The 14,018-nt window shown below is 50.8% G+C and overlaps 1 protein-coding gene across 2 annotated transcripts in view; it reads right to left on the reverse strand.

Moving 5' to 3' along the window:
- Window positions 1-426: 426 nt before the first annotated feature.
- wbp1lb (WW domain binding protein 1-like b) overlaps window positions 427-14,018 on the reverse strand; it is a 31,496-nt gene continuing 17,904 nt past the window's right edge. The window contains exons 2-4 of one of the 2 annotated variants that reach the window (XM_079261331.1): window positions 9,424-9,526; window positions 4,338-4,499; window positions 427-1,593 (exon numbers count right to left, since the gene is read on the reverse strand). In XM_079261331.1, the coding sequence (XP_079117457.1) occupies window positions 788-1,593; window positions 4,338-4,499; window positions 9,424-9,526 (1,071 nt within the window). In that variant the 3' untranslated portion in view covers window positions 427-787. The remainder of the gene's footprint in view (window positions 1,594-4,337; window positions 4,500-9,423; window positions 9,527-14,018) is intronic. The other variant, XM_079261332.1, reaches the window with a different exon arrangement.

Raw genomic sequence — 14,018 nt, forward strand, 5'->3', positions numbered from 1 at the left:
AGCTTTGCAGCCGTTGTTCTTCAGAGAACAGCTTTGCAGTCGTTCTTCAGAGAACAGCTTTGCAGTCGTTCTTCAGAGAACAGCTTTGCAGTCGTTCTTCAGAGAACAGCTTTGCAGTCGTTCTTCAGAGAACAGCTTTGCAGCCGTCGTTCTTCAGAGAACAGCTTTGCAGCCGTCGTTCTTCAGAGAACAGCTTTGCAGCCGTCGTTCTTCAGAGAACAGCTTTGCAGCCGTTGTTCTTCAGAGAACAGCTTTGCAGCCGTTGTTCTTCAGAGAACAGCTTTGCAGCCGTTGTTCTTCAGAGAACAGCTTTGCAGTCGTTCTTCAGAGAACAGCTTTGCAGTCGTTCTTCAGAGAACAGCTTTGCAGTCGTTCTTCAGAGAACAGCTTTGCAGTCGTTCTTCAGAGAACAGCTTTGCAGTCGTCGTTCTTCAGAGAACAGCTTTGCAGTCGTCGTTCTTCAGAGAACAGCTTTGCAGTCGTTCTTCAGAGAACAGCTTTGCAGAGCCGTTGTTCTACGACGCGCCCTGCCACCGGCCCAGCAGCTTGTTTTGTCGGCGATGACTGAAAGTGTGATTGGTTGGCTGCTCGGGGGGGTCGGTACCGTCCCTGAACAACCCAGCATACACAGGTTAAGGCCACTGTTCCAGTGTGGGGGGGGTGGCCTTGCTCCCACACATGGTTTATCTAAGACACACACATTCATAAAACACACTCAGAAAGCATTTAAATATGAAAGACTGCTTTGTGTTGTTCTTCCCTCTGAAGCTGCTGCTCTTCCCGGCTTTCATCCCTGCGGCTCGGTACTGCTGCTGTGGACCGGCCCGTCCTGCTCGCTGATGGTGTGGAGGAGAAGGCACACGGGCGGGTGGAGCGAGCCACCGCCGGCGTTCTGAGGCGATTGTGGCGTTGCTGCTGGCCCGCGCCCGGCCCTCCTGTCCAAACCTCCCTGCTCCTCCTCCACGCCGAAAGACGCCCGATGACCGCAGCTGTCACAGAAGTCGCCCGCCTCCTCGCCATCCTCCTCATCTTCATCGCGTCCCAGCAGGCTCTCTAGCTCCCTCAACTCCTTGCCGTCCTGGCCCGCCCCCCCGGCTCCGCTGCAGCTGCTGCGTGGGCCACACACACACACCTCGATCCCGGAGTCCCCTGTGAACCGCCGCCTCCTTCCGTTGGGAAGCCGCTCCTTATCCTCAGAGCAGCTGTCCGACAGCAGGGGGTCCTTGCAGGAGTCATCAGCACTTCCAGTTCTTTTCTCCTGGCTCGTGAGTCCCTCCACGTCGAGCCCGTCTGACAGCAGGATCACGCTTGAATCTTGTGCTGTTTGCGAGGATTTGGTCTCAGGCTTCGGCCTAAAGTCTAAGGGAGGAGGTTGTGGCTCCTCTGTGCTGGGTCTGCAACACAGACCCTCAGAGACTGGAGGGACTGGAGAGGACTGGGCGGCTGGGCCGCTCCCCTCCTGCTGTTCAGGAGCCAGGGGGCTGGAAGCCACCGAGGATGGACCCACTTGTAAGGCAGTGTATGGAGGGGGAGGAGTTGGCGGCCGGTTGACCACCTCTTCATAGTCAGGCAGGAGGTAGTTCGGCAGAAACCCTAAAGGAGGGGGAAAAAAAACATTAAAATGAAGAAAAAAAGCAGGACAGCATCGGTTAGTACGACTAGTTTCTCCATCTGAACTCTGCTGACCGCCATTTAAGCACTTTCAAATCAACGGGAGGAAAAATGTGACCAAACAGGCTGCTTTCTGGGTCAAATGTGAGCTGAAGGCCGTTGCAGCACTGTGTGAGATACCGAGTCAGCAAAGCCGGCTGTTTCCTGAAAACTGGGGCATGCAAACACGGAAGGTTCTGGCCGCGTCAACGTTTCATCTGGACCCGGAGCCACTGGAGGCAACAGGATCAGGGTCGCTGGGACAAAGCAGGACTTTTCCTAAAAACAAAAATCCCTTTGGAAGCATTATCAGTACATTTTATTTCATTTATTCCTAATGTGCCCCCCAGCAACCTGGATTATTGTTCATTCTATGCATGTTTATGTCTAGAAAATGTTGGTTTTGCAGCTGCTGATGAACTGACTGCTTCTCTCCTCTCTGGTCTTTGTGTCGTCGTCCTGGAGATTTTATTTTCATGATTATGTCCAAAACATTTGAAAGGAAATAGAAAAAAACTCTCAGGCCACCGGGGGCAGGAGGAACCCAACACCACCTGGGAGGCGATCAGACGAAGGTGTGCCAACTGCAGATAAAACACGAGAAGAAGACAAACATCTGAGAAGAAAACGAACTGAAATGAGCAGAAGTCTGCTGGAAAGTAAAAACTGACTGCTGCGTTGCCATGTCTGGTCGTCAGCCTAAAAACAACATCCAGCGAAAGGTCTTACTATCCCAGGACCTGCTGGACCAGAGTGAAACCAACATCATGGAGTCGGTGAAGCAGTGAAAGCATGTCGTGTTCAGAGGAACTGCCGGCTTGTTCTAACCGTTCCATCAACACAACACTGCTGAGTCTTCAGCACGTTTCAGCTTCAGTGTTTTAAATCCAGGTGATTAATGTGGGTTTTAGTGGGATCCAGAAGGCGACGCCGTGGTTAGAAGCAGAATGTAACTCAGTTAGAAAAGTCTGTTATGGTGGGGAGGGCGCTGAAACCAGAACGGTCCTCCCAGCGCAGCCAGACCGCCTTGTTCGGCCGAAGATCTGGCGACTGCAGAGATCTCCTGTACGGCACGCCGCTCTCCCCCTGACTCTCATCAGGAAGCGGTTCGTTAGGAAGAGGACTTCTAATCATGAAGTCAAACTGGAACGATGTGAGATTCTAAGCAGAAGGTGTCAGAAAACGTTCCATCTGTCTCCATTTCAGCCAAAAGCTGCAGCTGTAACCAGACGTTATACAGAAAGAGACCCAACGTCTGGAAATCTTTTAACTGTCCGAGTTCTCTTGATTTGAATAAAACTTTATTTAACAAACAAATACATAAAAATAAATATTTCTGTTGTCTTCTCAGAGCAACTTAGCTGTATTTAGAAAATCTAAACAAGGTTGAAGCAAAGGGAAAGTTTACCGACATTTACTGGTGAGGGTGTCAGGACTGGGTATATAAAGAGCATCCACTAAAAGACAACCCTTTCCAGGAAAACATGTGCTGTGTGTTAAAAAAAATCCCAAATAACACCTTGTCAAAAACCTCCTATAGCTGATGTGAAGAAAAGATTAAAGGGTCAATAAGCAGAAATATTTCCTGCAGCTCTTCTGTGTTTGCTAAAGGCGCTGCAGGAAAACAACCGTCTGCTGCTGCATCCAGAAATGTAAGTGAAGACGTGTTACACGAGGAAGAAGCTATAAATGAACCAGAACAGAAACAGCGGAGGGTTTTCTGGACACGGGGTCGTCTCAGATGGACTCGGCACGAACACGCCTCTGATAAAGCAACAAAACTCTGACGTCTGTGTGTGTGTGTGTGTGTGTGAGAACGATCATCCAGAATGTGCAAAAGTCCGTTAACGCTTCATGAAGGAAACCTGTTTCCACCAGTAAAACCGATGCTCGGAGATCATATTTATATCAACTTTGACCACATTCTTTCATGTCTTTTCAGGTTTCTTTACATCTAAAACCTTTATTTGTTTTAAATGAATGAATTTATTTTATTGGTTTATTTATTGGCCACTCGAAACAAACAGCTGAGACGAGACGGATAAGAGACTAAATCAAACTGAAGAGAAAAAATATATAAATGTAAAAAAACAACAGAATTAAAAATAAAATAAATAAAATCCCAAAAATATTGAAAAAAAGGGAAAATCCAGCCGGACCACCTCAACAGGCGGTTGGTGGTGTAGTGGTTATGGTCTCACAGCGAAGAGGTCGCTGGTTCGAGTCTCGACTCGGGGGAGGGGTATGAACGGCGGCCTTTCTGCATGTGTAAGAAACGCCACCAGGACCGTTTAAACTGATCTGAAATTTCCATTTTTGTCTTGACAGGCAGATCTATGCTGTACATCTCTACGGCTTCACGATGTAAACACAACTATCCCATGTCAGCATCACCAAACCTTTTCAACAAAAAGACAGAAAACATCCCTGGATACTGTGTGAGCAGGAAAAGGTCTGAACCCTCCTCTGTAAGTCCCTTCAGACCCCCAGAACCTCCTGAAGCCGAGGCCTTCGCCTCACCAGCGGCTCCAGCCTTCTCTGTGTGCCGTTAGTCTACAAAGAGCTTGTTGGAAGATGCTGTGAGGTGCAGGTGAAACGGGGAGGACGGCAGCTGAATACATGAAGCCGACAGGAAAACAGACATTCCAACAGATCATCGAGGTGTTTGCATGAGTGGCGGATCTTACTGAAGTAGAAGGGCACAGAGGGGTAGTTGTGTGCTTCGCGGTAAGCGATGAGGTTGATCTCGTGCTGCCGCTGTTGCTGCTGCAGCCGATGTTTTGTGCGGCGATGGTGACACACGCAGCAGCAGCTCAGAATGAAGATGACGGCCCAGACAAGCCAAAACCCTGTGGAGATCAGCAGAGTCCCGTCAGGAGGAAAGTTAGACAGCGAACAGCCACAAGGTGAGACGAAGGACCAACACCAGCGTCAGACAGCAGATCAGACGCTGCAAACATCTGCTTCTGAAACATCCACAGATGGGGGGGGGGGGTTATCACATCAGCTGAAGGAATGTCACTGAGGCAGCAAACAAGACCGTCTAACCCTGACAGGTTTGTTGTTTTATTTATGGTCAGAAACATCGACCGGGATAAACAAACAACATATTTAGAGTTGAGAGCGTTTATTCATGATAAACTGGTATAAAAACTAGTTCAGACTTCCCAAACGGAGAGCAGCTGCTGTCCAGCTCCTTTCTGACCGGCGGCCGGACGAGCAGAATGTAGAGCTGGCGGTGAAGACACGCCGCCGCTTCGCCTTCTGCCAGACGGGACGAGTTCAGCACATTGTTTCAGAGCAGATTAGAATTCCTTCCTGCAGTCCGCTTCACTCCTCGTTCCCTGCAAAGTCCCGACCTTCCTTTGCTGGACACGCGTGTCCGTGGACAGAGAGCACGAGGCAGGTGAGAACCCCCCCTCAGATCAGCAGGTAGAAAATAACTGATGTTGAGTAAAGACACTTTTATAAATAGATCTTTTCTGGACTTTTGGAGTCATTTCTGTAAGAATTTTACTGCTGCGTCTCAAACTGGAACTGACAGGAGGTGACGTCGGGGAGGGGGGGTTCCCCGCTGTGAAAAGCAGAGGTGCAGTAACAGCATCTCGCCGGTAGATGGCGTGTATCTGTTCATTTAAAGGTCAACACTAAGGTTAAGTCTCAATTCTATCTTTTACCCCTTCCCCTTCCCCTAGCCCTTCCCCTAGCTCTATCCCTTCCCCTATCCCTAGCCCTCGGCCCTACCCCTTCCCCTAGTCCAAGCCCTATCCCTTCCCCTATCCCTATTCCTATCCCTTCCCTCGTCCTATCCCTAGCCCTCGGCCCGAGCCCTTCCCCTAGTCCAAGCCCTATCCCTTCCCCTATCCCTATTCCTATCCCTTCCCTCGTCCTAGCCCTAGCCCTCGGCCCGAGCCCTTCCCCTAGTCCAAGCCCTATCCCTTCCCCTAGCCCTATTCCTATCCCTTCCCCTCGTCCTAGCCCTAGCCCTCGGCCCGAGCCCTTCCCCTAGTCCAAGCCCTATCCCTTCCCCTAGCCCTATTCCTATCCCTTCCCCTCGTCCTAGCCCTATCCCTTCCCCTAGCCCTATTCCTATCCCTTCCCCTCGTCCTAGCCCTAGCCCTCGGCCCTATCCCTATCCCTTCCCCTATCCCTAGCCCTCGGCCCTACCCCTTCCCCTAGTCCAAGCCCTATCCCTTCCCCTATCCCTAGCCCTCGGCCCTACCCCTTCCCCTAGTCCAAGCCCTATCCCTTCCCCTATCCCTATTCCTATCCCTTCCCTCGTCCTAGCCCTAGCCCTCGGCCCGAGCCCTTCCCCTAGTCCAAGCCCTATCCCTTCCCCTAGCCCTATTCCTATCCCTTCCCCTCGTCCTAGCCCTAGCCCTCGGCCCGAGCCCTTCCCTTAGTCCAAGCCCTATCCCTTCCCCTAGCCCTATTCCTATCCCTTCCCCTCGTCCTAGCCCTATCCCTTCCCCTAGCCCTATTCCTATCCCTTCCCCTCGTCCTAGCCCTAGCCCTCGGCCCTATCCCTTCCCCTAGTCCTAGCCCTCGGCCCTATCCCTATCCCTCGGCCCGAGCCCTTCCCCTAGCCCTATCCCTAGCTCTCGGCCCGAGCCCTTCCCCTAGCCCTATCCCTAGCTCTCGGCCCGAGCCCTTCCCCTAGCCCTATCCCTAGCTCTCGGCCCGAGCCCTTCCCCTAGCCCTATCCCTAGCTCTCGGCCCGAGCCCTTCCCCTAGCCCTATCCCTAGCTCTCGGCCCGAGCCCTTCCCCTAGCCCTCGGCCCTATCCCTTCCCCTAGCCCTCGGCCCGAGCCCTTCCCCTAGCCCTATCCCTAGCTCTCGGGCTGAGCCCTTCCCCTAGCCCTCGGCCCTATCCCTATCCCTTCCCCTAGTCCTAGCCCTAGCCCTCAGCCCGAGCCCTTCCCCTAGCCCTCGGCCCTAGCCCTATCCCTACCCCTAGTCCTAGCCCTAGCCCTCGGCCCTATCCCTATGCCTTCCCCTAGCCCTATCCCTAGCTCTCGGCCCGAGCCCTTCCCCTAGTCCTAGCCCTAGCCCTATCCCTTCCCCGAGCCCTTCCCCTAGTCCTAGCCCTAGCCCTCGGCCCTAGCCCTATTCCTTCCCCGAGCCCTTCCCGTAGTCCTAGCCCTCGGCCCCCCAGTGGAGGGGTAAGTGTCAAGTGGTGAAAATGTTCCCCTAAGAAATGGGACACCACTCCAATGTGACGACGACATCAAGGTGACGACGACATCAAGCTGCGGCACTCTGGCTGCTACGCAAACAGAGACGACGAGTGATTGTTTTCCAAGATGTCGTCAGCCGTGCTACTTTCTGCTGTCTGGCCAGTCGGTATATCTCCCATTTTTTCTCTGCTTGTTGGCCAGTCACCTTTCCTTCCAACCACACCTCTTTTATGAATGTTCTGTATTAAAGTAGAATTTTTCTGTTTGTTTTCATCAGCCCAATGCGTTCCATTACAAGGGTCAGATACAAGTTGTCTATGAGATACATATGCATAGCTTGAGTTTTTTTTCTTTTAAAATGTAGATATAAATACAGACTGTAGTAGTAATTGTATAAAAATGTTAATGCTGTGTAAACTGCATAAACGGGAACTACTGTCCCTTGAATGTTGTTTTGCAAACATTGTATTCACAACATGGGAATTGAACGTGTAACTTCTTTATGTAATTATAACTTAATAGAGGCTTTTTAACAGAAATTAGTCCAAGAACAGGAATGTAAACGATAAACTCCTCTTTTTCTTCTCTGTAGTGGATAAGTGCCCTCGTGTGTTCTGGCGTCCCTGGTTAGAACATATGACACAATTTAGCACAGTGCACAAAAGTAAAGGAAATGCTCCAACATATAGATGATTGTCACTGAAAGAAAACAGCCACAGTGGTTTTATGCTTTCATATATCAAACCAGCAGTTCAGCAAATGCTAGCCTCTTGTGCTAACTGTAGCAAACTTTCCCAGAGCAGAACATACCATCGTAAAATAAAACGCCGTAATTTCAGTCATGTTATTAAATTGTATTTTAATGCTGAAAATACTTAAATGTGTAAACCTCTTTTTCAGCATTGGTAGACATGTTGCCGGTGAACGCGCTGGACAGGAACTAGTAATTAGCAGCCGTACGCTTCTACACCTTCTTCAATGAAGTGTGGTCCTGGAACATCTTCACTTTCAGGGGTGTGTAACCCTCACCCTCCCCCCTTAGCCTTTGTCCAAAGGAGAATTGGGATACCCCTTCCTCCCACATGATTACGCAACATGGAGGGATAGGTCTAAGTGGAAGGGGGAGAACTGAGAATCACCCTAAATACGACAGGTGGGATTTAGCTGCTAGCCGATGGCTAAAAAAAACAAATCAAGACAAAAATGGTTCCAGTGGCGCTAAATGTGGAATACCACAGAGCACCCCCATCGCAGAATCCCCGCCCCCATCGCAGAATCCCCGCCCCCCTTACGGCAAAGCTTCGTGTGGATGGATTAACCGGACCTCCTCGTGGACACATGAGTGCAACATGCTCTAAGCGTGTTCCATCCTGTGCAGCTTCTTTCTGCAACATGCTTAAAGTTCCCAGATGTTCCCCAAACGTTCCCGCCACCAGCAGGTCGTCTCTTCCGTGTTCATAAACACAAAGATCCATAGAATTTACCGTCTGGAATTATAATTTCATTTTAATTTGAAACTTTTATTTTGGAACGACTGCATCATGTTCACGCCTTTTTCCTGCAGTAAAATCTAACATTTAGCGGTTTAGTGTTCCTGAGCCTGCCCTGAGAGTCGGATTTTATTCCCCAGTTACTGGGCGTCATGTATGTGCAACTTCACATACATGTGACATGTAAATGTCTTTGTGGTGACGTCATCTTTTACAAGGTTTCAGCTGTTAGAACTGCAAGAAGAACTAAACAAAAAGGGATTAAATCAACAAGTGTTGATATCTGAACTGGCCCGGGACCAGTCTGTACTGGGAAAAGGAGGCGTTTCCGAATGGTTGACTGGTTCTGTTTATTGATTATGCTGATTTAATAAAACTGATAGAAAACTGAAAAAGTTGAAATTCACTGCTAGATGAGTAAAAAAGCTGAAAGATGTCTTAACTTTCATACGTTTAAATAATTTAAATTAAAAATTTGATGTGGATTTTGTCATCTTTCAGTTGATTTAGAGTTATTCCAGCTTCCTGTAGGAGTGTGTGCTGTGCTTCGGCTGAACGGAGCTGAAGCCGTTTTTCAGCCTGATTTTCTCTACTTTTCATCCCCATCAGTCACCGCAGTGGAATCTACTGTTCAGACAGCGTGAAGCTGGAAAGTTACAGACAACATGAAACATGTAAATGACAGGAAAGGTTTATGTGAAAATAAAAGTAGAAAAGGATTTTCTAAGAACTCCTGATGCCTCTCAGGCGTAACCTCCATCAGGCTGCTAAAAGTCTTTACCTCCTGTGGCCTGTAACCCCCCCAACCTGCTGCATGTCACACAGCAGGTAATTGGAAGTTGTTGCATCATTCCTGACAGTTTAGTCTCTGAGCAGGAACCGGATGTACAGATACGTGAGAAGTATTTCAGCTCATGTAACAGCCTGTAACTGTTCCAGAACCAACTCGGAGTTCTCACAGATAAAAAAAAAAGGTTATAAATGAGTTTTTTTTATGTCTTTTATTAAAGAGATGAGGAGAAGTGAGTGTGTGGTAACCGTGTGGCGTTAGCGTGGAACAGACGGTGGGTGAGACGGTGTAAAGAAGCAACGAGGCGGATCCTTACACCAGAGCTCATAGTAGTAACTGCAGCACTGGGACTCCCCGCAGCAGTGTCCCGACTCACAGAAGTAGCTCTGGTTGTTGGCACCCTCGCAGTGGAGCAGGCTCTGGAACACAAGAAACATGTACATTTAGCCGCAGCGCTACACTGACCCAAAGACGGCCCAGCAGAACCCTCCCCCATCACCAACAGCGGCGTGTTCAGTCTCAGCACGCATTCAGAACCGGTCCAGTAACTACTACCCAGGCCTACAACAACATGGAGAGATGGAATTCTGCAGGCAGTTCGCAATCCGGCCGGTTCAGATCGGATCACGCACGTCGGCTGCAACGCAGGAGGAACCAAGAGTTGTTCTGCTCTCAGATAAACAAAAGCATCTGCTTCGTCCTGCAGACGGCTCCTGCAGGCAGACGGCTCCTGCAGGCAGACGGCTCCTGCAGGCAGACGGCTCCTGCAGGCAGACGGCTCCTGCAGGCAGACGGATCCTGCAGGCAGACGGCTCCTGCAGGCAGACGGCTCCTGCAGGCAGACGGATCCTGCAGGCAGACGGATCCTGCAGGCAGACGGATCCTGCAGGCAGACGGATCCTGCAGGCAGACGGATCCTGCAGGCAGACGGCTCCTGCAGGCAGACGGCTCCTGCAGGCAGACGGCTCCTGCAGGCAGACGGATCCTGCAGGCAGACGGATCCTGCAGGCAGACGGATCCTGCAGGCAGACGGATCCTGCAGGCAGACGGATCCTGCAGGCAGACGGATCCTGCAGGCAGACGGATCCTGGTCTCACGGTAACGCAGAGCGCCACGTTTTAATCCGGGTTTGTCGTTCTGATCGGATGAGAGCTGCAGTCCAGCAGGTTTTCAGAACAGCTGATCCAACAGTCTATCCGGTTCTGACTCAGGTGTGTTGGAGCAGGGACACACAGAAACGCTGTTGGACCTGGAAGGAGTAAGCCTGTTTTAATCAGTCCAAGCCGATGTTTGTGCCAGAAGTAATTTCCAGCAGACATTCCAGGACTATCATGCAGCGGGATGGATTTACGGTCACCATGACCTTCACCTGCAGCCACGGAAATCTCATCCGTTCATCCTCCAGCTGAACCTTTTCCTCTAAAACAGTTTGCCAACATGGGCGAGCGAGATGCCGTTGACGTGTGAAGAAACGGCATTTTACTGTCTGAGGAGCTACAGCGCTGGATTTTTATGGGAAAGTGCACGTTAACCACGTACACGACCAGATTCTGCTCCATCTTCAGCTGTATGTGCAGAACCTGGAACGTTTCTGGCTTCACCAGTAGCTCAACAACTCTCCTTCTCCACTGTCTCGTCTTCGGTAGGGGCAGCGGCGCCTCTGCTGGAGACTGGAACGTGTTCATGAAGGCATGCGGACGTCAGCGACGTCCAGACGAAAGCTGCCGGAGACCACCGGTACTTTGATATGACTCTTCTCATACTTTGCCTGCTCCAGATGCAATCCAGGAGGCTGTTGGAGGAGATGGTTTGTTTTCCACTTTAAGAAGCTGGATATTAGTAAAAGGATGAACACATGATGTTGTAATAAAAGGACAGCTGATAAACGGGATGGATGGGTTTCACTTGCTCTGTCTGACGGCCGGTAGATGAAAAACCACACGGTGTTTGGGACTGGTGTGTCACGTCCACATTCAGAGTAACTTTCTGCAGGACATAAAACATCAGCCGGCTGGAATAAATCATCTCCAGCTGGAATAAATCATCTCCAGCTGGAATAAATCATCTCCAGCTGGAATAAATCATCTAAAGCGAGGCGGCTCCAGTCAACAGGTGATGATAACATCCGTCCATCTTCCAGCCGAGTAGAGACCAACGCAGCGCGTGATGAAATATCTCAGAAGAACCTGTCTAAGACACGCTGAACTTTGTCAAGATTATCTTAAAGATGATCAACCAAAAGCCGTGGAGCAGGAAAAGCAATCCGTCTCTGTTCACCGTACGTACGGCAGGTCTTCCACCGTGAGTCATGATCAGCCAGGATGCAGACGGGTCTCCGTTCATCCTGCAGAGAAGCAACGTCTAAATGCCTCAACACACTGACGGATTCCTTTCTGCACCCGCAGCCACACGGCGAGCAGCGTGCGCCCCCCCCACATTCCACCTGTCCGGACCTTGCCCCCCCCCCCCCACATTCCACCTGTCCGGACCTTGCCCCCCCCCCCCACACACATTCCACCTGTCCGGACCGTGCCCCCCCCCCCCCCACATTCCACCTGTCCGGACCGTGCCCCCCCCCCCCCCCCCACACATTCCACCTGTCCGGACCGTGCCCCCCCCCCCCCCACATTCCACCTGTCCGGACCGTGCCCCCCCCCCCCCACATTCCACCTGTCCGGACCGTGCCCCCCCCCCCCCCCCCCCCCCCCACATTCCACCTGTCCGGACCGTGCCCCCCCCCCCCCCACATTCCACCTGTTCCGGACCCCCAGAAGAATCTGCACCAATGTCCTGTGAGCCCATCAGAGCAGCAGCGAGGAAACAATCATCTCTCAGAACAGAACAGATCAAATGCAGATCTGGTTTCCTGGAAGCGCCGACGGGACGCGGAATAATGAGAAGCTGCTGAAACGAGTTTAAACGCCTCGCCATGACTGTCGGATACGGCGCTACGGCGGTCCGAGCCCGCCATGATCTGCTGCACAGAGTCCTGCTGGACTTCCTGAGTCAGCTGCAGCGCTGACCTTTCACCTGCCACGACCGCGCTTCTTCACGGCCGCCTGAACCACGAACCTGAACCTGGACCATGAACCTGGACCTGAACCATGAACCTGGACCTGAACCATAAACCTAGACCTGAACCATAAACCTAGACCTGAACCATAAACCTAGACCTGAACAAAAAACCTAGACCTGAACCACAAACCTGGACCTGAACCTGAACCATGAACCTGGACCATGAACCTAGACCTGAACCACAAACCTAGACCTGAACCACAAAGCCAGGCCTGAACCACAAAGCCAGACCTGAACCATAAAGCCAGACCTGAACCATAAACCTAGACCTGAACCATAAACCTAGACCTGAACCATAAACCTAGACCTGAACCATGTTCCATGAACCTACACCTGAACCATGAATCTAGACCTGAGCCATGAACCTGGACCTGAGCCATGAACCTAGACCTGAACCATGAACCTGAACCTGAACCACGAACCTGGACCTGAACCATGAACCTGAACCTGAACCATGAACCTAGACCTGAACCATGAACCATGAACCTGAACCATGAACCTGGACCTGAACCATGAACCTGAACCACGAACCTAGACCTGAACCTGAACCTGAACCCTGAACCTAGACCTGAACCTGAACCTAGACCTGAACCTGAACCACAAACCTGGACCTGAACCACAAACCTGGACCCTGAAAAATGAACCTGGACCATCAACCATGAACCTAGACCTGAACTATAAACCTAGACCTGAACTATAAACCTAGACCTGAACCATAAACCCAGACCTGAACCATAAAGCCAGATCTGAACCATAAAGCCAGACCTGAACCATAAACCTAGACCTGAACCATAAAGCCAGACCTGAACCATGAACCTGGACCTGAACCATGAACATGGACCTGAACCATGAACCTGGACCTGAACCCTGAACCCTGAACCTGAACCATGAACCTAGACCTGGACCATGAACCTGAACCAGAACCATGAATCATGAACCTAGACCTGAAACATTAACCTGGACAATGAACCTAGACCTGGACCCTGAACCATGAACCATGGACATGGACCATGAATCTTGACCTAAACCATAAACCTAAACCTGAACCATACACCTGAACCATAAATCTAAACCATGAACCTGAACCTGAACCTAGACCTGAACCCTGAACCATGAACCTGGACCCTGAACCATGAACCTGGACCTTGAACCATGAACCTGGACCCTGAACCATGAACCTGGACCCTGAACCATGAACCTAGACCTGAACCATGAACCTGGACCATCAACCATGAACCTAGACCTAAACCATAAACCCAGACCTGAAGCATAAAGCCAGACCTGAACCATAAACCTAGACCTGAACCATGAACCATGAACCTACACCTGAACCATGAATCTAGACCTGAGCCATGAACCTGAACCTGAACCACGAACCTGGACCTGGACCTGAACCATGAACCTGAACCTGAACCATGAACCTAGACCTGAACCATGAACCATGAACCTGGACCTGAACCACGAACCTAGACCTGAACCTGAACCCTGAACCTAGACCTGAACCTGAACCCTGAACCTAGACCTGAACCTGAACCACAAACCTGGACCTGAACCTGAACCGGAACCCTGAACCTAGACCTGAACCACTAACCTAGACCTGAACCACTAACCTAGACCTGGACCAGAACCTAGACCTGAACCATAAACCTAGACCTGAACCATGAACCTGAACCCTGAACCTAGACCTGTACCATGAACCTAGACATGAACAAAAAACCTAGACCTGAACCACAAACCTGGACCTGAACCATGAACCTGGACCTGAACCATGAACCTGGACCTGAACCATAAACCTAGACCTGAACCATAAACCTAGACCTGAACCAAAAACCTAGA

Source organism: Telmatherina bonti, assembly GCF_933228915.1.
Source record: "Telmatherina bonti genome assembly, chromosome: 3".
Taxonomy (NCBI): domain Eukaryota; kingdom Metazoa; phylum Chordata; class Actinopteri; order Atheriniformes; family Telmatherinidae; genus Telmatherina; species Telmatherina bonti.